Raw genomic sequence first — 25769 nt, 5'->3', positions numbered from 1 at the left:
TAAGCTGTTCCTGACAAAAAAACAATCTGTTGTGCCTCAGAGAAGGGAAATCTGCAACTTAGAAATATCTGATGTCTCCGTAACATCAGTTACTGCCTTCTTTTAGGCACCTGGCTGAAGCAAAAGCCTGCAGCTACACATTTTAAGACCTTCACCCAAGTTTTAGGTCTTTCCCACAATGATGATGGTTCTCCTCAAGGATCTGTCTCCATTTGTTTCCTCTGTCCTGATGTGTGATGCATCCTCAATTGTAAAATATACCCCAGTAACATAATACAGCCACTACTATACCTCACAGTAGAAACAGTATTATACAGGTGAGGAGTTATCTTCTGTTTGCACCTGAAAATGTTCTTTGGATTCATACTAAAGAGGTCTAAGAGGACATGTCCTAGAAAGCATCAGAGTCGCGAAGAAGTAAATTCTTTATTCTTTGTCTATTTATTCATTTGTTTTAAAAACACCTCTCCAGCTCTGCACCCTAACACCACCATTTAATCATTTCATTGTACAAACACCTCCTTATTCTTCATAGTAGAGTTTCAACACTAAGACGCAGTCTCACCTATGGGACCTTACATAGACAGGTACATTTTTTCTGAAAATATATAATTACTTGTTATTTGACTTTAGCCAAGGCAACTTACAACATTTCTGATACAATTGGTTACACTTCTCCCCCAATCCCCCCCCCAGGTGAAAGTGCTCATTGTCACACAATGACAATAGCAGGATTTGAACTCACAACCTCAGGATTTGAAATCCAAACCCTTAACCATTATGCCACACTGCCTGCCAATACTAATGACTTGACGCAATAATTTGATTACCTTCAATTTTTTTTTTGTCGGGAAGCAAAAGGAATCCAAGTAAATCCAACCCTATCTGGATTTTTATTTTTCTCACTTTAGAATCCAGTGCCTGCCTACTCCTTCAACACTGGGAGTAACACAAACACTAACATAGCATGGGGGCACCAATGGAACTGCACGACAAATTCATGCACACATCCAAACAAACCACTTTAAAAAGGCCCGTTATGTTGACCTGTGCATTGTGGGTATGTACGAGGAAAACTGGAGCACACCTAGAAAAGAAAAAGACTGCAAACATAGGAATATAAATTCAACCGAAAGCGTGACCCAGCCAGAATCTGAACCCAGCATCCTGGATCCATGAGGCAGCAACATTAACCACCATGCAATTGTGTACCACATACAGAATTTTTATTCCACTTTGACATTAGACTAATGTGTACATGTTTCATGGAAAAAAAGAAACAATAAAATGTACAATATTTGAATTGCAGTCTGCAATATAACAAAACATGGAATATACAAGGATCTAGAGGACAGGAATCCACATTAAAACAGTAGAAAAGGAAAAAATAAATACAAAAATGGTAACATTTCCAATAATTACAAGATCTGCATAAAAAAAAACCCCTAAATTTTACTGGACAACAGCACCTTTGTAAATGTAATCTGAGTAAGTTTACACTTTTTTTTTTGTACCTCTGTTGTACCAAAAATATTTTGTCTGATGAATAATTGCACAGTCACATAAGACTAAGAGACCATCCAGACAACTCTGGGGGTCAACTCAAATAAGTCTAATATATATATATATATATATATATATATATATATATATATATATATATATATATATATATATATATATATACTGTATATATATTTTAAATTAGAATTTGGGAGGCTTTTTAAAATGCAAATAAAAACAGAATGTGATGACTTGCAAATCATGTAAACCCTATATTTAGTTGAAAATAGTACAAAGACAACAAGTCAAATGTTGAAACTGATAAATTTAACTTTTTGTTTTTTAATATATGCTCATTTTGAATTTGATGCTAGTGACATATTCTAAAAAAGTTGGGATAGAAGCCTGTTTACCACTGAATTGCATCACGGCTTCTTTTAAAAAAACTCAATCAACATTTGTGGATTTTGGAAACCAGTTGCTGTACTTTTGAATGTGAAATGTTGTCCCATTTTTGCTTGATATAATATGTCAGCTGCTCAATAGTTCGGGGTTGTTTTCGTCCCAACTTTTTTTTGGAAACAGAGTTGTATATCACAATGCCCATCTTGTCTTCACTTATTGAAATCAACATTAAATGCATATTTCATTATTAAAGACTCTTTGAGTTCTGATTTTCAGCAGCATTTTCAACACCAACCAACATGAAATGTGACCATGTGGACATACCAACATTGCCCTTAAGAGTCTGTCGAGTGTCATTTTTGCACTCCATTTCTAAATACAGTTGTGTGGTAAACTGCATGATTAATCATATTAAATAAAATTTCAGCTAGAAAGACCAACAGTGCATATTTTCAACGGGAAAACATTCAAATATTGAGGGACATGATTACAAAAACATATTGTAATTATAATTAAACATAAATAACACTGAATAGGGTGGCGCAGTGGGTAGCGCTGCTGCCTCGCAGTTAGGAGACCCGGGTCCTCCTTGCGTGGAGTTTGCGTGTTCTCCCCGTGTCTGCGTGGGTTTCCTCCGGGTGCTCCGGTTTCCTCCCACAGTCCAAAGACATGCAGGTTAGGTGCATTGGCGATTCTAAATTGTCTCTACTGTGGGCTTGGTGTGTGTGTGTGTGTGTGTGTGTGTGCGCGCCCTGCGGTGGGCTGGGTTTGTTTTCTGCCTTGCGCCCTGTGTTGGCTGGGATTGACTCCAGCAGACCCCCGTGACTCTGTAGTTAGGATATAACGGGTTGGATAATGGATGGATGGATAACACTGAATATTAATATATTGCTGGAGTGTTTTATATGCTAAGGCCTCAGAAATCTGCTTAAACTTTGACAAAATATATGTTTAACTTAAGAAATGAGTTTATATTTTCTAAGAAAACCCCCATTGATGATGGGCACTAATGAGGCAAGCACACACCAAACACCATCCACTGGTATCTGCCAATACAGAGCATGGGAAAAGGAAAAGGTAATCAGCTCGCAGCCACTGGGGTAAAACATGTTTTGTTACTCTAGAAAGATAACTGCCATTACCTTTACCTTTGTCCTAAAGTCACACAGGAATATACTGAAAAAATTGTTTTGATTATTTCAGGTGATTTTTAAATATTTATGGATGCTGAATTAAAAAATGAAAAGAAATTTTCTCCATCACGTAACATTTTGTCACAAAACACAACTGAGGTGTCAGCTACATGATTTTTGTATTGTTTTTGGACTATAATCGATTATATTTTATTTTAATGAACATTTGTTACAATTTAATATATTCTAATAGTAAAATCTTTGGTTCAGAATTTTTTTTTTCCAAACAAAAGTTATTAACTACAGTGAGCACTGTTGGTTTATAAGCGGAGACCTGAAACTTCTATGCATCTTAGTGAGTGAGTCAGCTGTCAAGGCAAACACAATGTCTGAATGTTTTGAATGGTGTTTATCTGCTCCAGGATGCCTAGTAGCATCCGTAACAAATATATAGTGCCTGTCACCTTCGTCTGATGTATCCCTCCTTTCATAATGGACACTGTCACACACAGCACAATATTAAGAGTTTTATGGGCCAACAGGCGACTCTGAATAGGCCTGGTGTGACTCAGTTTTCTCTGTGAGTGGAACAGTTAAACCCAGAATGTACATTTGGGTTCAGAAGGAATGGCCAGGAAAAAAACAAAAAACTACACCTTGTTGCCAAAAATGTCACCAGACACAGCTTGGTGCATCCAGATAAACTGCTGCTACCAGCATCTCATATTAAGCTTGGTTTAATGAGGCAGTTTGTCAAAGTCCCATCAAAAGATGGTGTCTGTTTGACACTGAAAGTTTCAGTGTTTGCCTGATATTAGAAAAACAATTTCTAAAGCAGAATTTGATGGTGCAATGAACAACCTGCAACAAGAGGCTTGGGTATCACTCAGAGAAGTAATCTGAAAGTCTTTAAGTAAGAATAAAGATGCAAATTATATGTACATTGTGAAAAACGTATCAGTTATTTTTAAGGAATTGGGTTGCAACATGAGTCTAAAAGTTCACTATTTTGGATTTGTACTTGAAATGTTTCCCTGAAAACCTTGGAGCGGTGAGTGAAGAGCAGAGTGAAAGATTTCATCTGGATATCAAGGACATGGAAAGGTGAGTAAGGCGGAGAAATCATTAAGATGGTAGACTACTACTGGATGACTCATAGGGGTACATCAGATAAAGTATATAATCGGTGGGCCACCAAACAAGAAGTGACAAAAACAAGAGTTATATGCACGTCAATGAAAATGTAATACTGTTTACTTTACATATATGTTTAAACAAATATTTTCACAGTAAATAGAATTACATTTATACATAAATAAATTGTGTAATTTGTTAATTTTAATGTTTAAATGTGACCTGATGTAAATACTGTATTCAAATTATTTTTTTTTAAATTGTGTGCGTGAATGCAAATAACTATTCACAATGAAACCAATTTGTACGTAGTTTCATTTTGCAGACCAGCGTCACTGTGGATTTGTAGACAAAGGCTGCCCTCTAGTGGCAATAGTCCTCTTAAAACACATTGGGATTTGTTACTGGGTTAATAGTACTAGGGTGTTGTACTGTGTTAGCCATTATGAATGTAGAGAAAAGCCAAGCAAAATGACACCTTTTATTGGCTAACTAAAAAGATTACAATATGCAAGCTTTCAAGGCAACTCTCTTGCCTGAAGAAGGGGCCTACTACACTACTACACTCTTGAACAAGGAAGGTTTTCTTTTATTTATCAGCAGCATCCAACATGGCCACTGACCTTCCACTCCAGAACAACACAACACACTAAGCAAACACCAGATAAGCAGAAGGCTTCTGCAAACATGCAGTCAACCTCCATTCAGAGGGGGGATAATTCTACATTTTTGTTAATCATTTAAAGCACACAGACTCATAGTTTCCAGTTGTGTTATAGACACAGACAGACACACAGAAGTACAATTACATACACACACTATACAGGGAAGAATTTCAAACATGAAATCTGTTACGATGAAACATTTTAACATAATGCACGTCTGTTTACTATTCTCTTCTGATAAGGTTTTAACTGATGCAGTCAAGCATCCATAAATTTAGTAACCAAACAAAGCATGGCTTCAAATGTCTACTCTAAGGCCACTAGAAGATTTATAATATATTCTTTACAGTATTTTTTTTAAAAAGTTTTAGAAATAAAGTAAAAAAAAATATTCTTAATATGATAAGACTAGACATGCTTCTGAAAAACATTTACAATTATAATTTCTTGATTAAATAAAAAGGTTCATATTCAAGGCATTGTAAGAATTACAACCATAATAAGAAAGTATAATATCCAATAAGACTGCTGCCTTTGAACATGTGTTTTCTAGTAAAATTTAAAACAATATTTCAAAATACTTCCATGGATTCATCGGTTAAAGAACCACAGTGCAAATATGAATGTGCCCTAAAGTATTAAAACCAAATCCAGTTTGACATTTATATCAAGACTTATTACAATGTATGTATGTAAATGTCTAACAAAATTACCATAAACTGTTCAGTAAGGTCTATAAAATATTAATAGTCCAAAGCTGTACAAGTTACAGTATTTTAAATTCTCACATAAGTGCAAATTCTTTCAGAATCAACTTAGAACTGTAAAATTCTCTTAAGGAATTATAACAATCCTTATTACAAGGTATTAATGTCTAATAAATTACTAGAGCTCCACAGAGCTACTGTAGACGTGTGCTCACAACTACAAATTAAAAGAACCTGAGGCACGAGCACAGATTGGAAAAGCATTTATAGCATGAAATGGATCTTGTAAACAAACACTTTTCCTATTTACAGTTACTTATCATTTCAGAGAGAACAGTTTTTTAGGCCGAATGTACTTTTTCTGAGTTCACTTAACTACAGTCAAAGTGCAATGCGTCTCCTAGACAGTACTCAAGAATTAACGGAAAAAAATGCATTCCACATACAGTAAATTTCTCCAGTCTTCAAATGCCTGAACCGATAGTCAGAGCTCCAAAGCTGTAAATAAAGTTAAAAAGAGAGAGAATGACTTTTGGGAGTCAAGGAGGCATCAGATCACCTTAATGACAGTCAAATGTTTTCCTTTTTTGAAAATTTTAAAGTCACTGCAATAAAAACACTGTTAATAAATGTATTATTGTACATCTTTCCCTTTGCTATTGTAAAATCCACCTGATAAATATCAGTTTATCAAAATCTAATTTACTTAGCACTCTATGGTTTGTGAATTTGGTATAGTGGAAGTGATTCTTAGAGCACTGTAATGAATGAAAAATGAAATGGCAATAGGACCGGCTGAAATGCCAGCAGACGTGCGGAAGAGTTTAGGAGAAGAGGGAGTAGATGTGCTGTGGGATCTAATGCAGAGTAAGAGAGAATACCAGAAGAGAGTGGAGGAACAGTGTGGTTGTACTGATGTCACACACAAGGGTTATAGAGCAAAGGCTTAGAGAAGAGACCACCATAGGTGAGGAGCAGTTTGGTTTTATGTCAGGGAGAGGAACGCCTGATGCTGTCTTTGCATTACGACAGCTCATAAAGTATCAAGAAAAACAGAAAGGTTTGTATATGGTGTTTATTGATTTGGAGAAGGCTTATGATAGAGTGGTGGCGCAGTGGTAATGCTGCTGCTTTGCAGTAAGGAGATTGTGGGTTCTCCATGATAGGCTGCATTAATAATGGAGACGAGTCAGAGTACAGGAGGAACATGAAAAACTTCCATCTTGTGGTGCAGGGAGAACCACCTGCAACTCAACATCAACAAGACAAAAGAAACTGGTGTGCCAAGGAACCTCTGAGGTCAGTCACCTTTCAGGAGGAGGATGTGGAAGTAGTGTAGAGCTAAACGTACCTGGGGGTTCACATAAACAACTAACTGGACTGGTCTGACAACACAGTGGTTCTGGACAAAAAGGTCAGAACAGACTGTACTTGTTCAGGAGGCCCAAGTCCTTTGATGTATGCAGCAAGCTGCTGGAATTGTTCTACCAGTGCATAGCAGCCAGTGTTTTTTTGTATGCTGCAGTCTCTTGAGGAAGCAACCTGAGCTCAAAAATGCATAATCCCTGAACAAATTTATCTGGAAAGCCTGCTTTATCACAGGGCAATCTCTGACACACTGGGAGCTGTTGTGGGAAAGAGGATGGTTGCAAAATTGGATGTGATCACAAAAAATCCCTCCATCCCTTCCAGAAGGTGTTCTCTTGGAGCACCTTTAGCCATAGGTTCATTCCCCCATGGTGTGCTAAGAAGTGTCTCTGGGGGTTTTTACTGCTTGCTACTATAAGGCAATTCAATGCTTCCTCCTTGACACCCCAAATTAAATGCATATACTCTTCCTCTTCAAATGCTGCACAATATAAATTTTTATATATTAATTTATTTTTTCCCTATGATTTGCCCTGTGAGTATGTATCTTTTTTTTTTTAGGTTTCTGCTGCTGCATACATCTAAATTTCTCCGTGGGATTAACACATTTTCTCTAATCTAATCTAATCTAGTCAGAGTCCTATCTGAAATTTTCCTTTTTCACTCATTGGACGATACTTACAATGCTTATGATTTTCAATTGATTTTGAATATATTTTGTTATTACCGTATATACTCATGTATAAGTCGGGTCTTTAAACCTGAAGAAATTGATTATAAAATCAGATCCGACTTATACTCCTGTTCAAAAATGCGACACATAGATTTTTTTTTTTTTTACATCTTCTTGCCTCCTCCAATCTCGCATCCCGTTTCTCAGATGCATTGAATTTAGTTGCAGCAGCGCGGTTACCAATTTCTTTCACTACTTCAATGACATTTAATTTAAAACCAGCTTTATAATTTCTTCTGCTTCACCGTACATAAAGGATGCTCTTACGATAAAGGTATATGAGGGTGTGAGACACAAAAAACACAAATTAGTGCAATTGTCGCTTTGGAATATTTCGGGTATTACCTTGTGAGAGAGAGAGGTTAGGAGCACGTGCTGATACAGCACATTGCTGCACCCACATAGAAAAATAAGGCAGTGTGCTCCGTGGTTACTCTCTCAGGTGGGCGTTAGCATATCATAATCCTTTGTACCAATAGCGTGGGTTTTCTGCATTCGACTTATACAACCGACATTATAAAATACCACAAATTATACTGTAAAATGAAGTCCCAACTTATCTGCGAGTCTATATTGTAGGTGTAATTTATACACTTTTTCTAATGTTATAGAGCTGGAAGCTTTACTAATTATTAATTCGTGAACATTTTCTCTTTCTTCTGCTACTCACGTTTCGATAATTCTGTTATTTTGCTGTAGCTCTCGTGCAATAACTTCCATATCGTCCTTCAGATGTTTGATTCTGAAATGAACATAAAAAGATCAATAGCACCCATTGTCTAACACAGTATAAGGGTCGTGAGCCATTTGTGTGTGTTCTGCAGCACCGTACTGGAGATAGTGAACAACTAGCTTGTTTTATTGAGCTCATTCTGACATTTTTTTTAACATTATTCCCTTACAACATAGTGTTGTTTCCCGCAGCCAACATTATTCTACAACCTGGAAAGTAAGAAAAAATATTAAGGGTCACTGGATGCACCAGTATTATGATCTAATTTTACCACCAAAACTTTCCAAGCCATGTTCTTTATCTTTGATATGACACTGCCTCACTGTCATTGTAGTACTTTTAGCCTAGTTAGGTACACTTAAAACACAGCACACAATTACAGTCAAAGACTGATATAACTACAATCATCACTCATTAATGATAGCATTTTTCATCATTAACATACTGATGCTTATAGAAAGTGATGGACAACTCCCAGTAGCTTGTCCCATGCCTGAGATAAACAGACTTCAAACAGCATATTCTTCACACATGTCAGCATATCTTCCAGCAGCTATCTCTAGAATTTACAGTATGTCCACAGAACTCTGTCTCTCAACACACCACTTGGTTTCTTGAACAACTAACCTGAGGGCCATTTGTATGCTGGCATCTTCCAGGCTTGAAGCAGATTCCTTGGGCTGGTTGGCACTCTTTTGCAAATTCCTGAGATTTGTTTCTAATTCCTGCAAAACAGAGGGACAAACTGAAGCCACAAGTCAAATCTGGCAAAACAAATATTTATGGTTATTAACAGTAAAAACTTTGTGTGTATTTTGTGGCAAATAAAGAATGTATGGATCAATGGGCAACATGATTTACTGGCACTCTGTCTGTGGTTGGTTCCTACATTGTGCCCAGTGCTATGATGTAATACTTATGTTAAGCAAATTCACAAATTAGAGCTAAAAGAAAAGAGGATAAAAGCCTCCACCTTCATAACTGCAGTTTTACCTTTTGAAAGTATTCTTCCCATTTTTCCAAGTCTCCTAGTAGCCCCTGGAAATGTTTGGTGAACTCAATCATTTGATTCTTCATCTCAAACAGCACACTGAGGAGACAAGAAAGGAATGCAATGCTGAAAATCAACTCCTCCTTATATAACTAAGCATCAGACTTGGCTCAATCAAAAGCAATTCTTGGCTTATTCATTCAGTTATTCTTCTTGACAGCCAGAACATGTTTACCAAATAATCATCTGGGAAAATAATCATTTATTCATCATGCAGTTCCTCAGCAACTGACAAAATATATTTGAAGTCCATCACTCACTCAAGCAGATCCAGACAGTGCTTAATTATGAAGCATAATTTTGTGCTATGCTTCTGACAGTGTATATTAATTAACCATCTGCCCATCCTGCTGGTGCAGACTAATCATCATTTTGCCCAGTTATGTTGAACAACATCCTTTCTATCCATTAACAGTTTATGTACAGGAGACCTGAAATACCGTGGTGAATTTGCACATTATCTCAAAAAAAAAAGTAGCGATAAGTCATAAAACTTTAATACTCAACTAGACCTGTACACACTAAATAATCATTTCAAAAGGTACAGTTTTTAGTGTTATCATGGATCTAATTAAAAATATTAAAACTCATGCTTCTGTGATATATGTACATCTTTAAAATGTACTCTGTACACTTTTAATTATAATTTTATATTTTTCTCTGGTAAATGCAACAACTAAAATGATGAAATCAGTTGACAGTATTATTTTAAAATTAATTGGATTGGGAACTGCTGGAAATGAATGGAGAGCTTATTTAAAAAATTCACACTGCAAATATGCCCACTAAAATACATAGTATGAGTGTGTGCATACATTATGTGAAGTTTACTGTATTTTCCAAACTTTAAAGAATATTTTTCCCCTGTAGTGGATATCTCTGTAACTAAGGTGTGTCATCAATTAGTAGCATTAACTTCTCATGTCATGAGATCCTTTGAGAAGTTAATTAGGAGATGTCTACTTAACAAAGCCCAGGCCTATCTGGACCCACACCAGTGAGCAAAGAGAGAGGAGGACGCCACAGCAACACTTCTGAATTTACTGTATGAGCATTTGGAAGAATGAAAAAAAAAAAAAAAAAACACAAAAACACAAGATTGCATTTTATAGATTTCTCATTAGCTTTTAATACAATCCAGCCCTATACTCTAGTTGGCAAAAGGCGTCATCAGTTCTAGTTGGACCCTAACTTCTAGACAACAACAAGCCATTCAGCCCAACAAGGCTTTTCAGTCCTACCCACTTAATTCAACCAAAATAACATCAAGTCAAGTTTTGAAGACCCCTAAAGTTCTACTGTGTACCACATTACTTGGGTCACTTATTCCATGTGTCTATGGTTCTCTGTGTAAACAAAAACCTCGTAATGTTTATGTGACATTCATCCTTAACCCGTTTCCAACTGTCCCCCCATGTTTTTGATGAACTCATTTTAAAATAACAGTCTTGATCCACTACACTAATTCCTTTCATAATTTTAAACACTTCAATCACGTCTCCTTTTAAACTTCTTTTGCTTAACTCTTTCAGAGTGGATGTCGAGTGTTTTTGAAATTCAGGGGTTGAGGACTGTAATCGGTGACAAAACTTGTTATGTTTTAGTTTGGCTCTCTTTGCTAAAAGGAAAGATGTTTGGTTGATCTGACCTCGATTACCTGCACATGCATGAGAAGCGAAGAGCAAACAACTTCTGAAATGGTATCAACATCGGGCAAGAGACCAAAGCGAACGCTCCAAGAAAAATACTCTGTGGATGACATTTTGCGTATTGGGGTTGAATTGGACTCTGATTTGCTGGAACTCCTATTTGGATGCAAGTGATCTGGAGATGGAGATCAAAAACGAAAGTGATGTACTGCCATCAGCTGATCAGTCCCCGGCTGATTGTGGTGCTGAATACGCTCATGTAGCTGATGCGTCAATGGCACCATGTGGGGACCGTTACTTACAATGACAAGAGGTACAAACCAGACTGCATCGCACTGTGGCTGCCACTGCCACGTGAAGACAGCCAGGCAGCCAGCCAGCCAGCCTGCCGCCCCACACAGCCGGCAGAAACAGCAAAAAGGCAGCGACTGCAGCCCCAGAACAAAGCAACATATGATTTATGCCGATTTATATGTGAAACCCTTGTTTTGTGTGTTTTTCAGAACATTGACTTGTTTGGAAAAAAATATTCAACCATCAAAGAGTTAAACTGAAAAGGCTCAGCTCTTTTAATTTTTTCCTCATAACTCATTTCCTGTAGCCTTGGATTCAGCCTAGTTGCTATTTTCTGGACTTTCTCCATGCTGATATGTCCTTTCAGTAGCCTGGAGACCAAAACTGCACACAGTACTCCAGATGAGGCCTTGTCAGTCCATTATAAAGCTTGAGCAGAACCACTTTGGACTTGTACTCCACACTTTGCGCTATATATAACCAGACATTCTAGTAACCTTCTTAATGGCTTCTGAACCCTGTCTGGCAGTTGATAGCGTCAAGGCTAATACGACTCCTAAATAACTTGTCATAAGGTATACTTTCAATTTTCAGACCTCCCATTGTGTATTTAAACCTAACATTTTTACTTCCTACATGTAATAATTTACATTTATTCACATTAAATTTACATCTGCCACAAATCTCCCTAAGCCTGCATGCTGTCCATATCCATCTGTAATGATTCATCAGATTCCAGATTATCAGCCAGTCCACCTAGCTTGGTATCATCTACAAAATTTATCAGCGTGTTACTTATATTGCTATCCAAAGCATTTAAAGATAGCAGTGTTCCTATTACTGACCCCCGTGGAACACCACTCTTAACATCAGCCAGTTCTGGTTCCTCGCACCATAACCCTCTGCATCCTGTGTCTGAGCCAATTCTGCACCCATCTACAGCCATTAAATTAACATCACTGAAGAATGTTGCCTCAGTACAGAAGTGAAAACAGCATGAATCAATGAAAAGTTCATGAATGGGTAGAAATGTCTAAAGCAAGAAGAACAAGTGTAACCAACGAAGTGCAATCTGGCCATTAACATTGCACACACATGGTGAATGCATTCATCAGAGAAGATTAATGGATTACATTGTCCGCTGTTTCTTCACATTTGGATATCAGCTATGAATCTACAATTGCCATACAGCATGGTGACTTTGGGTACCATAACGTTTGCACAAGATGTGTAAACAAACAGTTTACGGATCTCCAGAAGCCAAAATCCTTTGGTGAATTTCAGCAGATTTCACTCCCTCTGGCCAAAGAAATCTCACTAGAGTGCATTGTTCAACAATGGCGCAATCCCATAGCAGAGCGTCCAAGTTCAATTCATCCTAACTTCAACTTGACCAACAGCAGAGTGCCGTAATGTGCGTGTTCAGACTACCCATAAGCCATCACAAACGTGTTGTATTGCATCAGTCTATTTCTGTTGCTGTTACCATGTAATTTTCAAATTGCCTTCATGTTTTGATTTACCCTCGTAAATATGGAGCAATGTTGATAAATGTATATCTCTTATGTTGTTATAAGCCAAAGCAACTTTGGGCACTAAAAGCTTGTATACAACAGAAATACAAAATAATATAGAAATTTGCAAAAAATGAGTTGTTTTAACATATAACTATGAATAAAAATAAAATAGCTACTCACTGTCATAGCTATTTGTTTATTTAATTATATGACTTGTATTATGTATCCTTAAACACAGTAAAATTATTTTATCCTAATGGCAAAGACTATATCATATATTATTCATTGCAGTTATTGAGAATATGCCTTAGTCATTATATATTAAAGCATTCTTTAATGATAATTGTTTCTTGCTTTTAGTAATGGAAAATAATTATTAATATTCCTTATGGATGCAAACACGACCTCTTTAATTTACCTTGTCCAGGAGGCAGCAGACGTCAGGAGGGACTGATACTTCTGCAGACAATCTTCCCTAAACAGAAGCTTCACTTTCTTGCTGTATACTGATAAATTGATTCTAGGATAGAATAAAGTCAGGTATTAATAGAATGTGTCATATAAAAAAAGAAAATCTCACCTTGACAAGAATGCTCAAAAGGAAGATCTTTCTGATTTGCCCTCAGCTGTTCAAAAATGATCCTTTTTACTACTGGAATAGAGAACTGGTATTGCAAGTTTGGCACCCATACAAATGAGGATGACTTAAAAATTGGGTATGAAGAATATATCATTTCTATAAAATATTTCTTGTAAGTGTGGAAAGGTTATAGCCACTAAAATTACAATTTGACATTCAACTTTTGGCAGCTTTCTGACTTTCCTAAACAGAAAATAAAACAACAGCTAATATATCTGAGGTAACTGTATTGTATTGTATTGTATTGTATAAAAACAGTACATTAATAAATGTTTAATTCATAACCAGTTGGCTTTCAAATTACTCACGTAAAACTTACTTTTCAAATTTATGTATTTGCTCATCATTGTAAGCCAGTTCTGAAAGAACAAAAGACATAATTAGAACGTGCTTTTCAAATATCAGCCTACACAAATTTATGAGTATTTTGTAACAACTGGAAATAGTCAACTAACAGTGCAGACTCATTAGCAAATGCTTAAAAGGCGTTATAATCTGTGCTTCTTACATACTTACTAGCTAACATTCTGTCCTTACGGTACTGATGGTAGATAGAAGATATCTTCTCAAGTAAATACTCCAATTTCTGGCAGCTGGAAGAAAACAAATGCTTTAAGTTTTCACAATTATTAATGATCTTGTATCTAATGGGAAGATGTGCTGGCTCAGAAATTAAAGTAAAAAGTAAGAATTTTTTTCTAGGATGGGTACAAGTGAAGAAAAGATGGCAAGCAATTTTGTGTGTTCCCAACAGAAATATACAGTTAGGTCCATAAATATTTGGACAGAGATAACTTTTTTCTAATTTTGGTTCTGTACATTACCACAATGAATTTTAAATGAAACAACTCAGATGCAGTTGAAGTGCAGACTTTCAGCTTTAATCCAGTGGGGTGAACAAAACGATTGCATAAAAATGTGAGGCAACTAAAGCATTTTTTTTAACACAATCCCTTCATTTCAAATTAAATAACTGGAAATAAAATGTTCATTTCTAATACTTGGTTGAAAACCCTTTGCTGGCAATGACAGCCTGAAGTCTTGAACTCATGGACATTACCAGATGCTGGGTTTCCTCCTTTTTAATGCTCTGCCAGGCCTTTACTGCGGCAGCTTTCAGTTGCTGTTTGTTTGTGGGCCTTTCTGTCTGAAGTTTAGTCTTCAACAAGTGAAATGCATGCTCAATTGGGTTAAGATCAGGTGACTGACTTGGCCATTCAAGAATTTTCCACTTCTTTGCTTTAATAAACTCCTGGGTTGCTTTGGCTGTATGTTTTGGGTCATTGTCCATCTGTATCATGAAACGCCGCCCAATCAATTTGACTGCATTTAGCTGGATTTGAGCAGACAGTATGTCTCTGAACACCTCAGAATTCATTCGGCTGCTTCTGTCCTGTGTCACATCATCAATAAACACTAGTGTCCCAGTGCCACTGGCAGCCATGCATGCCGAAGCCATCACACTGCCTCCACCGTGTTTTACAGATGATGTGGTATGCTTTGGATAATGAGCTGTTCCACGCCTTCTCCATACTTTTTTCTTGCCATCATTCTGGTAGAGGTTGATCTTGGTTTCATCTGTCCAAAGAATGTTTTTCCAGAACTGTGCTGGCTGTTTTAGATGTTCTTTAGCAAAGTCCAATCTAGCCTTTCTATTCTTGAGGCTTATGAGTGGCTTGCACCTTGCAGTGCACTCTCTGTATTTCCTTTCATGCAGTCTTCTCTTTATGGTAGACTTGGATATCGATACGCCTACCCCCTGGACAGTGTTGTTCACTTGGTTGGCTGTTGTGAAGGGGTTTCTCTTCACCATGGAAATGATTCTGTGATCATCCACCACTGTTGTCTTCCGTGGACGTCCAGGTCTTTTTGTGTTGCTGAGTTCACCAGTGCTTGCTTTCTTTCTCAGGATGTACCAAACTGTAAATTTTGTCACTCGTAATATTGTAGCAATTTCTCGGATGGGTTTTTTCTGTTTTCGCAGCTTAAGGATGGCTTCTTTCACCTGCATGGAGAGCTCCTTTGACCGCATGTTGTCTGTTCACAGCAAAATCTTCCACATGCAAGCACCACACCTCAAATCAACTCCAGGCCTTTTATCTGCTTAATTGATAATGACACAACGATGGACTTGTCCGCACCTGCCCATGAAATAGCCTTTGAGTCAATTGTCCAATTACTTTTGAGCCCCTGAAATGAAGGGATTGTGTTCAAAAAATGCTTTGGTTGCATCACATTTTTATGCAATCGTTTTGTTCACCCCACTGAATTAAAGCTAAAAGTATGCACTTCAACTGCATCTGAGTTGTTTCATTTAAAATTCATTGTGGTAATGTACAGAACCAAAATTAGAAAAAGTTGTCTCTGTCCAAATATTTATGGATCTAACTGTACCTTTTACAAGGAATGCTGTGTAAGAAAAGCCTGACATGAGTTTCTTAAAAAATGAAAACTCTTTCAATAAACAAGTGTGGGAAATCCAACAATGTCTTCTGCTTTAACATAATAAATAGTTTTTAGTGCTTTCCTATAGCCTTCTTTTTGCTCCTTGTTACACACTGTATATTTAAGTTCATAAAAGAATAGATCAAATTAGAGGCGCCTTGTAAAGAGCTACTTTCTTCATATAGATCATTTGCCCTAATACTCTAATATATCAATTTCAGTCTTCCCAAAAATAGTTTACATCATTATTTACAGTTCGAAAATCTGTCACTGCAAATCAAAAAATAGTGAGACTACCTACCCATTACCAAATAATTTCCCAAAATAAACTTACATGTGCAAGTAAGCAATAATTTCTACCAATACTTTACTAAATCTATTTAATTCAAAGAAGAATCTGTGGAACAAGTGCCTATCCAGGCAGCGCTGTGTATAAGTCAGAAGTCACCTATGTACAGTTTGATAGCCACTGAAGAGTACACTTACTGATACAGAGTCGATTCATAGTCACCAACTGATGAAGCATACCCAGGTTTGGGATGTGGAAGAAAAATAGATATAGCAACAAGAAGAACATTTAAACTCCACAGAGAGATACAACTGGAACAGAATTCTAATTAAAGACTCTGGAGCTGTAATGCAGCAGCACTAACCATTTCACCACTGTATACAATGATACAGCAATTTATTATCACTTAAATTCCAACTGGCATTTGGTTATACAGTAATCCCTCGCTATATCGCGCTTCGACTTTCGCGGCTTCACTCTATCGCGGATTTTATATGTAAGCATATTTAAATATATATCGCGGATTTTTTGCTGGTTCGCGGATTTCTGTGGACAATGGGTCTTTTAATTTCTGGTACATGCTTCCTCAGTTGGTTTGCCCAGTTGATTCCATACAAGGGACACTATTGGCAGATGGCTGAGAAGCTACCCAACCACAGCGCGTATTATGTATTAAATAAAACTCCTCAAATATATTGTGAGCACGGGGGCTGTTCGCACCCCTAGAGGACACGGCCGCTCCTCAAAAAACGCTGAAAGATTACCTTCACAGTGCTCCCGTCTTTGCTGGGCTTACACGTGGCTGCTTTGCAAGCGATATGCTTCCCGCATGGTGCTTCGGGTACTTAAAAGATCAAACAGCACGTATTGATTTTTGATTGTTTGCTTCCCCCCCCCCCCCCCCTTCTCTCTCTCTCTGACGGAGGGGGTGTGAGCAGAGGGGCTGTTCCCATACTGGCCTAGAGGATATGGACAGATGCTCCTCTAAAAAATGCTGAAAAATGCTTGCTCCCTTCCTCGCAGCTACTTTGTCCGGCGGTGCTTCGCATACTTAAAAGCCAAACAGCCCTATTGATTTTTGACTGTTTGCTTTTCTCTCTCTCTCTCTCTCTCTCTCTCTGACGCACACTCCTTTGAAGAGGAAGATATGTTTGCATTCTTTTATTTGTGAGACGGAACTGTCATCTCTGTCTTGTCATGGAGCACAGTTTAAACTTTTGAAAAAGAGCCAAATCTTTGTTTGCAGTGTTTGAATAACGTTCCTGTCTCTCTACAACCTCCTGTGTTTCTGTGCAAATCTGCGACCCAAGCATGACAATATAAAAATAACCATATAAACATATGGTTTCTACTTCACGGATTTTCACCTTTCGTTGGGGGGGTGGGGGGGTCTGGAATGCAACCCCCGCGATGGAGGAGGGATTACTGTATTACATTATTTTCAGATAACAGAATTTGATGTGCTGTCAAGATTAAAGAAATTACACACAAATGCCCAGAGTTTTTAAAATTATTTTTAATTGTCTTTATACTTTAATGTATTTAGAAAAAGTCAAAATTAGCCAACAAAATATCCTTAGAAAATAAATTTTAACACTTTATTTTGAATTCATTTGCATTGATAATACGTAATTAGGGATGTGTCAATATTGGAAAAAATAATATCTCATTCATTTCTTGGATTTTGACAATAACGATAATTAGACAATATTTTGCATCCTTAAAAAACATGTTTGTGAAAGTCTTATTGACCCAGGTTGGTCTTGTGAATAGGATATTCATTGTAGCTTACTAATGAGATTAATGAAAACAATAGTTAAGGAAAACAGGTCTCATTTATTTACTTAAGACTGAAGTAAAATAACACAAAAATATTAAATCACTGGTCAAAGTATTACTGAGATCAAACAGTGCAAGTATAAGTAAACCATTTCAAAGTGGCCTACAGAATATACACAAAAGACCAACAAAACTATTATAGTGAAAGGATTTAACCCTTAATGTAAACAAAACATGAATCCAAAGGGAAAAAAAATACTAACCATAGTTGAACTACAGGGCATGAACATTACAGTCTGGACAAAAAACTGTTCTGCTCTCAAGTGTATTGTGCAGCGTACAAGCAAGAACAAAAATCTAACATACTGTACTATTGTGTAAAAATCCAAAGTTCTCTCAAGTACTGCACAGGAAAAAACTAACATTTGTAAAACAAGTTCTGTCACATATTGCACAAAGATACAAAAAACCCAAACCTATAACATTTATAAACAAATTACAGTACTAACTTCAAATTCTGTCTAATATTGCACAAAGATATCAGATAAAATAAAACAATTGTAAAATTCTACTGAAGAAACTTGCAGTTGTGTGATAGAAACACCAGTCTGTCCATCTGGCTTCAGAGCAGCACATTTCTGGTGCTGAAAGCCCTCTCAGAAGGGCTGCAGGAGACAGAGATACATGGGTTCTTTTTTTGCAAGTTTCCCATGATTTGTGGAAATGTACTTCTTGTGTTTTCCACCACTCAAGTCGATTTACATTACTGTCCACCGCAGGTATCAAGTAGCTCTTGATCTCTTTTGGTAGTGTGCAGAGACTCGCCTTCTCTGAATTTCTATTTTTTTTAAATAGCTGCTAAGACTTTTTTTATTTTTTGCTCCCTCTCTTGTCTCATCACCTGCTCCAACTTCTGAAAACACAGGGGTGGGGACCTGTGTGAGTGTTTTAAATAATGAAAGAAAAAAATCTGCTTTGCAATCGAGGACCCCCTAACAAGATGGCTTGTGAAATAAAACACTCCTGATAGGCATATGTTTCTTAAAGAAACAAAAATAATCCATTCAAATGAATTACGTAATTTGTTTGTACGGATTAATAATTTGTCTGAATGGATGTTTTTTTGGTTGCTTCACACCTACGGAGCTCCATACTAGACCAATCTCACTTAAACTGCATTTTATAGAGGAACGACAGTTTCTGCCACTGCAGCTCCGTATATCGTGACTCATTCGTCTCAGTCTCAGTATATTACCTGTAGCGGTTTTGACTGCATTCAGTTACATTTCTCTTACAATTACAGGAAAAAAGGCTGTTGATATTGACACAGAAATGACGGTCATCAAGCAGTATCAGGGAGGAAAGAAAACAAATGTGATCGCATGTTGCATTATGTTATCCCATTGTAACAGGAGCTGTACTAGTGTGCTCTAGCTTTGAATCCAGTTAACCTCCAAAGCTTTTGCATTGTGACTCACGATATACCATTTCGTGTGATCCGCCACAAAGGGGAAATGAAACCACACTGAACTCCTTTATCTGTTAATCTTCATTATTAACAGGCTGAAATGTTAAAACATAAAACAGACGAGTGCTCAAACTCTGCTGATACAATTCCTCCTCTCACAGTTAACACAATGAACACTGGAAGAGGTTCACACTGATGACGTAACATGGCACAGACAAAGAGGCATGTTTTTGATTGTTTTTTTTGCAAAGTTGAGTGACATACTTGATAATTTCAGCTCACACATCATTAAAGCAACAATTAAGATATCTTAGATGATACACATTGCACATTTCTATTTGTAATCTTTTTGTTTCTTGGTATACACAGTATATTTATGTTCATAAAAAAATAGATCAAAGCAGAGGTGCTTTTGTTGAGAGCCATTTTCTTCATTTTTCCCCAATAATCTTAACATATTAGTTTCAATTTTCCCACCACTTTGTTTTTACGTTTTCATTCACAGTTTTTAATCTGTCACTGTAAATCAGAAATAGTGAGACTGCCTATTAAAAAGTAGAAGGTGTTGTCTTTGGATATTACAGTCTAATTGTACCATATAATATGCAAAATAATTACTATTATTCATTAAAAGGTACTTGTTGCAAGTTTTTTTTTTTTAGGGACAGTCAACACAAGTTTATGTAGAAAACATTCATTTTTATATGTTGGAAATATTTATTTAAAAACAGTATGGTAGTATATAATGTTATCCATCTTGGCTTCCACAAAACATATAAGATGTGCAGATTTCCATGGGTCTATTTGATTTTTGTCTCCATTCACTGCTTAAGTTCCTTTTTTTTTTATGTCTTCTTTGTTTAATTTCAAGGATTTTCTGTATGTTTTTTAAATTTATTTTGATTTGATCTACATTGTTGATTCCCGAGGGAAAAGTTTGATGTACAGTAATGTGTATATTTTTTCATTACTGTGTAGTTCTGTTTTTATGTGTGTATTTATGTTGTGTTATGTTCCTTGTACTTTGTGGATGGTTGCCCAAGAGGCAGGACCACCTGTCTGCCTCCGTGTTGAACAGCACCATACTGTATAAAGGTGGGGGAAACCCACTGCTCAAATGCAGTTCATTGGTTTGTTCTTGGTGTTGGCGAGTTCTCGTGTTTTTGGATGATTATTATTGTTTATGCGATTCTCTGGATTTCTGACCTCTACATTATTTTTGAAAACAATTAATCGGCTTCTGTTATTTGGGACTTCGTTGTTGGATTGCTTTTGGCATATCCATTTGTGCCTTTCGGGATGGTTTTTGCAATTTGGAATTACAGATACTTACAGATACAGATACTTTGTCTGCTCTTTATTGTAAAGCCAGAAGTTTAATGTTACCCTCTCCCTGTCAGGTCGTTTACTAAAGTATTTTGGAACTTTTGTTTTTGTGGACTTTTTTTCCCCATGTTGAGGGTCTGCTCCCTGTGAAGCCAGCAGGTCTCCAATGGGAACTGGTCAAGTCATGTTTGACTCTGCTGGGTGCATTTGTGAGAATGCTTGCTTACACAGTAGCCAGTGTGGTGGCTCCCAAGGAAAGTGTTGTTGAGACCTCTGCATTAGGGATGGTACAATCCAAAAAATTGGTAGAAGTTTTGTATAAAGAATCAACAGTGTGTAAATGTTTGCCTGGAAATCTGAACTTATCAATGTCAGATTACAGCAATTCATGACAGGCAGACTTAATGTCAGTCTTAGTCTTGGCGAATTCTGCTAAGTACTATACTACACGGTCACATGGACCACGATGTGCCTCTAAAAAGTTTGCTAGCATGACAGACCATCTCTGCAGTTTATTCCATGTTTAAGGCTAATGTAGGTATTTGGTGGTTAAACATTGGGAGCTGGGGGTTTAAAACGTGCGCCATCTGTTCTCCTGTTTAGTATTGCAGTATTGGTGAAGGAAGGCGTAAACTCACAAATAACTTGATTTACCCTGCTTCTGTTTGGTTTTAGCTATTCTCCTTGAACATGTAAAATGGTAAATAAAGTAAAAAGGAATTTGAATGGTGGACAGGGTGAGCTTTATTAATCTAGATCAGACATATTTATGCTTTCTTGCTTGCTCACTCACTCAGCCCTTGCCAGGCACAAAGAGGCTAATAAAGCAGCTTGATTCAGCCTGCTTCTATTTATTTTTTTTGCCATTTAAAATTCATTGTGTAAAAAGGGGAATAAATTAAAAAGGAATGGGAACAGTGGAAGAGGCAAAGCTTATCGAGTAGATCTAGCTTATTTACACAAGGCAGACGAACACAGTTCTTATTTTATATGCATTACTCTTAATCCCCTAGCAAATGCCAAGAAGTAATTGACCACCTCACAAATATTGATCACTCCTTTACTGAGGGATTCTACAAACTCTGAAAAGGAGGTACAAAAAAAAAAAAAAACCATAAAAACAAAAAAGACAAAAAGGCATGTATCTGCCCTGTAGGAACGAAGAGGAAAACAAACTATTAAGAGCACAATTAGCCTATCACTTTTAAACATGTTTTAAAAACACACATACTTTTCTTTTAAGAAATTAAAATGTTGAATAACATATCAGACAATGTGTCTGTAAGCAGAATAAGAGGCTATGAATGATAATACACACGGGTTACTGTATTCAAGATATTGTGTCCAGAATACAAGAAAGATCTGACACTTGGTTCTTAGTATGTACAAACATAATACACAGGTCAGTATCTCATTCTAACTAAGGCACGCTTTCTCTCTACTTTCTTTTAATGCTGTTTGACTACGATCTCACTGCTGCTTCCCTCACTTCAACTTCCTTGCCTGCGTTACAAAAGCTGCAAACTGCCAGTGAAGGAGCACTTATTGGATTAATACGTTATGACCATATGTGTTAATAGAGCACGTAAAAATAGGGCGGACAAGCGAGAAAGGGTTCCAAAACCCGTTTTACCAGGTTCTGTCAGAAGATGCTTTATTGTTGCACTTCATTTCATTTATAGAATCAACCAGCACTTAGACATGGAGGCAATGTTGAAGCTTTGTTTTCATCGTAAAGTATACTGTGATTTGGAGTAATGATAGGAGGGGGAGGAGCTTAAGTACAAACGTTTTTAATTTTCTTAACTGGTTTTCAACCTCAAATTGGTTTAACATTTGAACGTTTTTTACTCATATCCCTACTGTGCATCATAACATAGATTAGGTTAATTGCCAATTTTAAATTGGTTCCTTGTGGAAGTGAGTGTATCCTGCAACTGACTGGTGGCTTCTCAGAGCCTGTTCCTGCCTTGCATCTAATGTTACAGGGATACGATCTGAACCCATGAACCTGAATTAGATTTAAGTGAGTCGGAGAATGTTATGTTACTTAATGATTCTTGAACTACAGTAAGAAGGACTTCAGAAAGCAGTTTCTTCATAGATACAGGTTATGTTGCAAGAGAACGGTTCTTAAATATTAGATTCCAAAAAATACTGTATAGCATAAATAAAGGATGGGGCTACTGCCTACAAATAAGTAAAAAAAAAAAATCAATAGAATTTGCAGAGATCTATTTAACAGACAAATATAAGGTTATCTTGGAGGTAGCTACTGTAGGTCTCTGCAGATAAACTGAGACAGAATACTGAATTGGGTAGATAGTAAACATAATTTGCCATATACTGTACACTATGAATAAAAGTAAAGTTATATATGAATGTAATTGCCCAAATGGGTGCAATTTGGAATTAAAAGTAAAGGGTAAAGAGGTCCTAATAAACTTATTATGTTCAAAGACAATTAAAAAGCTGAACAAAATACTGGGCTGCGTACAAAACCTTAGTATATGACATACAAATATGGAGAATTTCTTGTGATGCATAATTGTCCAATTCAAAAGGAGCAAAACAGTGACAGGAGAAATCCAGAAATGATCTATTGAGTTACAGCTAAAAATGAAGCATACACTGTATAGTTTTAAGCCAAGAAGACATCTATGAAAGTACATATTGCAACCCTATAAATTTATGATACAGATATCGTAGCCATTCATTATTATTCTTTATTTCTTAATATACAGTATAACTAACCACAGTACCTTCTGAGGACAGGTAATAGAATAATTTGCTAATATTTGCTATCTCCAGCCCTATGCCTCTTTCCTTAGTATGTGCATGCGTCTAAACCTTCACTGGTGCTCCCCTTCTTGAGCATGATCCCATAAAGCCTGGTTCGAGGCACCTTTCTCACCTCCTATCCAGTTTCATACTCTCTTCCCTCTGAAGGTGACTCTCAGCGTGCCTCCTACACCTTTACTAACGTGCCTTCACTGGTGTTCATTCTCTTCTGCACATTTCTGTAAAGCTCATTTCTCAGATTATTTTGGAGGTTATATGCTCTCCCCCTTTGATGGTGACTCTCAGCATGCCTCCTACACCTAAACTAATGTCTCCTCAATGGCACTCATCCTTTTGAGAGCATTCCCATCTGCTTCTCAGACTCTCATTATTTTCGAGGCATCTTTCTTGCCTCCTGTCAGGTTTTATACTTTCCGTCTTTGAAGGTGACTCTTCAGCATGCTTTTTACACCTCTACCAAAGACACTAATGTGTCTTTACCAGTGCCCCTTCCTCTTGTGCACATTTCCATAAGGCCCATTTCTTAGATTATTTTGAAGGTTTTATACTTTACATCTTTGAAGATGATTCAGTGTGCCTCCTACACCTTTATTAAAGTGCCTTTACTGGTGTTCATCCTTTCAAGTATTTTCCTTTAAAGCTTGTTTTAGAGATTATATTTAAAATTTTATACTTTCCGTCATTGAAGGAGACTCTCTCAGTGTGCCTCCTACACTTTTACTAACGTGTCTATACCAGTACTCGCTCTGTCAAGTATGTTTCTGTAAAGCCTGCTTCCCAGACTCTGTCATTATTTTCAAGGCACTTTTCTCATCTCCTGTCTGGTTTTATACTTGCCATCCTTGAAGCCAAATCTCTCAGCTTGCCTTCTATGTCTTTACTCTTCTATGTACATCTCATGTGTCACATTGCCAAAGCCATACTGGCCAATCGTACCAAAGCCAATCAGAATGCTCTGAGTGACTAGACACATTATTATATAGTAGGTATTGGTGAAATATTGTTGTATGATTCTGTATCACTACTTTAAACTAATCCCCCCTCTAGGGATACTAATGTCTACCTTAACTAAATATGCTGCAACTTTTACAACCTGGCGAGCTGCAAATAAGCAACATACAACTGTATTCTGAGATTTTTTAGGTTCAGAAGACATAAGCTTCAAGGTAACATTATAATTATTAAATCACAATACTCAGGAATAGTGACAAGCAACAAGTTGATTAGCAAATGCAAGAAAGAATTTCACTGCACTCTGTACAAATGACAATAATGACCTTAGATGATGAATCTCTTCAGTCTAAACAAATAGAGAAATGGTAAGACTGGACAGCATGGTGGCAAAGTAGTTAGTGTTGATGCTTCATGTATTCAGCATTTTAAACTTTAATATTATGTCAAGTTGGTCATTATGTGGAGTTTACTTGATCTCCCCATGCCTGTGCAGGTTCTTCTCTGGGTGCATTAGTTGACCTCATACATTACAAACATACAGTCATATACAAAAGTTTGGGAACCCCTCTCAGCCTGCATATTAATTTACCCTACTTTCAACAAAAAAGATAACAATGGTATGTCTTTCATTTCCTAGGAAAATCTGAGTACTGGGGTGTTTTCCAAACAAAGATTTTTAGTGAAGCAATATTTAATTGTATGAAATTAAATCAAATGTGAAAAACTGGCTGTGCAAATATTTGGGTCCCCTCGTAATTTTGCCGATTTGAATGCATGTAACTGCTCAATACTGATTACTTGCAATACTAAATTGGTTGGATTAGCTCGTTAAGCCTTGAACTTCATAGACAGGTATGTCCAATCATGAGAAAAGGTATTTAAGGTGGTCAATTGCAAGTTGCGCTTCCCTTTGACTCTCTTCTGAAGAGTGACAAAATGGGATCCTCAAAGCAACTCTCAAAAGATCCGAAAACAAAGATGGCTCAGTATCATGGTTTAGGGGAAGGCTACAAAAAGCTATCTCAGAGGTTTAAACTGTCAGTTTCAACTGTAAGGAATGTAATCAGGAAATGGAAGGCCACAGGCACAGTTGCTGTTAAACCCAGCAGGTCTGGCAGGCCAAGAAAAATACAGGAGCGGCATATGCGCAGGATTGTGAGAATGGTTACAGACA

The 25769-nt window shown here is 36.9% G+C and overlaps 1 protein-coding gene across 2 annotated transcripts in view; it reads right to left on the bottom strand.

The window, feature by feature from the left end:
- Positions 1 to 439: 439 nt before the first annotated feature.
- ikbke (inhibitor of nuclear factor kappa B kinase subunit epsilon) overlaps positions 440 to 25769 on the bottom strand; it is a 73220-nt gene continuing 47890 nt past the window's right edge. The window contains exons 15-22 of one of the 2 annotated variants that reach the window (XM_028796693.2): positions 14049 to 14125; positions 13852 to 13891; positions 13311 to 13412; positions 9375 to 9471; positions 9009 to 9106; positions 8319 to 8390; positions 5994 to 6045; positions 440 to 1087 (exon numbers count right to left, since the gene is read on the bottom strand). In XM_028796693.2, the coding sequence (XP_028652526.1) occupies positions 6012 to 6045; positions 8319 to 8390; positions 9009 to 9106; positions 9375 to 9471; positions 13311 to 13412; positions 13852 to 13891; positions 14049 to 14125 (520 nt within the window). In that variant the 3' untranslated portion in view covers positions 440 to 1087; positions 5994 to 6011. Of the gene's footprint in view, positions 1088 to 1688; positions 6046 to 8318; positions 8391 to 9008; positions 9107 to 9374; positions 9472 to 13310; positions 13413 to 13851; positions 13892 to 14048; positions 14126 to 25769 lie in introns of those variants that run through there. The other variant, XM_051924559.1, reaches the window with a different exon arrangement.

Source organism: Erpetoichthys calabaricus, chromosome 3 (genome assembly GCF_900747795.2).
Source record: "Erpetoichthys calabaricus chromosome 3, fErpCal1.3, whole genome shotgun sequence".
In the NCBI taxonomy this organism is placed as follows: Eukaryota; Metazoa; Chordata; class Cladistia; order Polypteriformes; family Polypteridae; genus Erpetoichthys; species Erpetoichthys calabaricus.
This window is presented reverse-complemented; position numbering and strand designations above follow the sequence as displayed.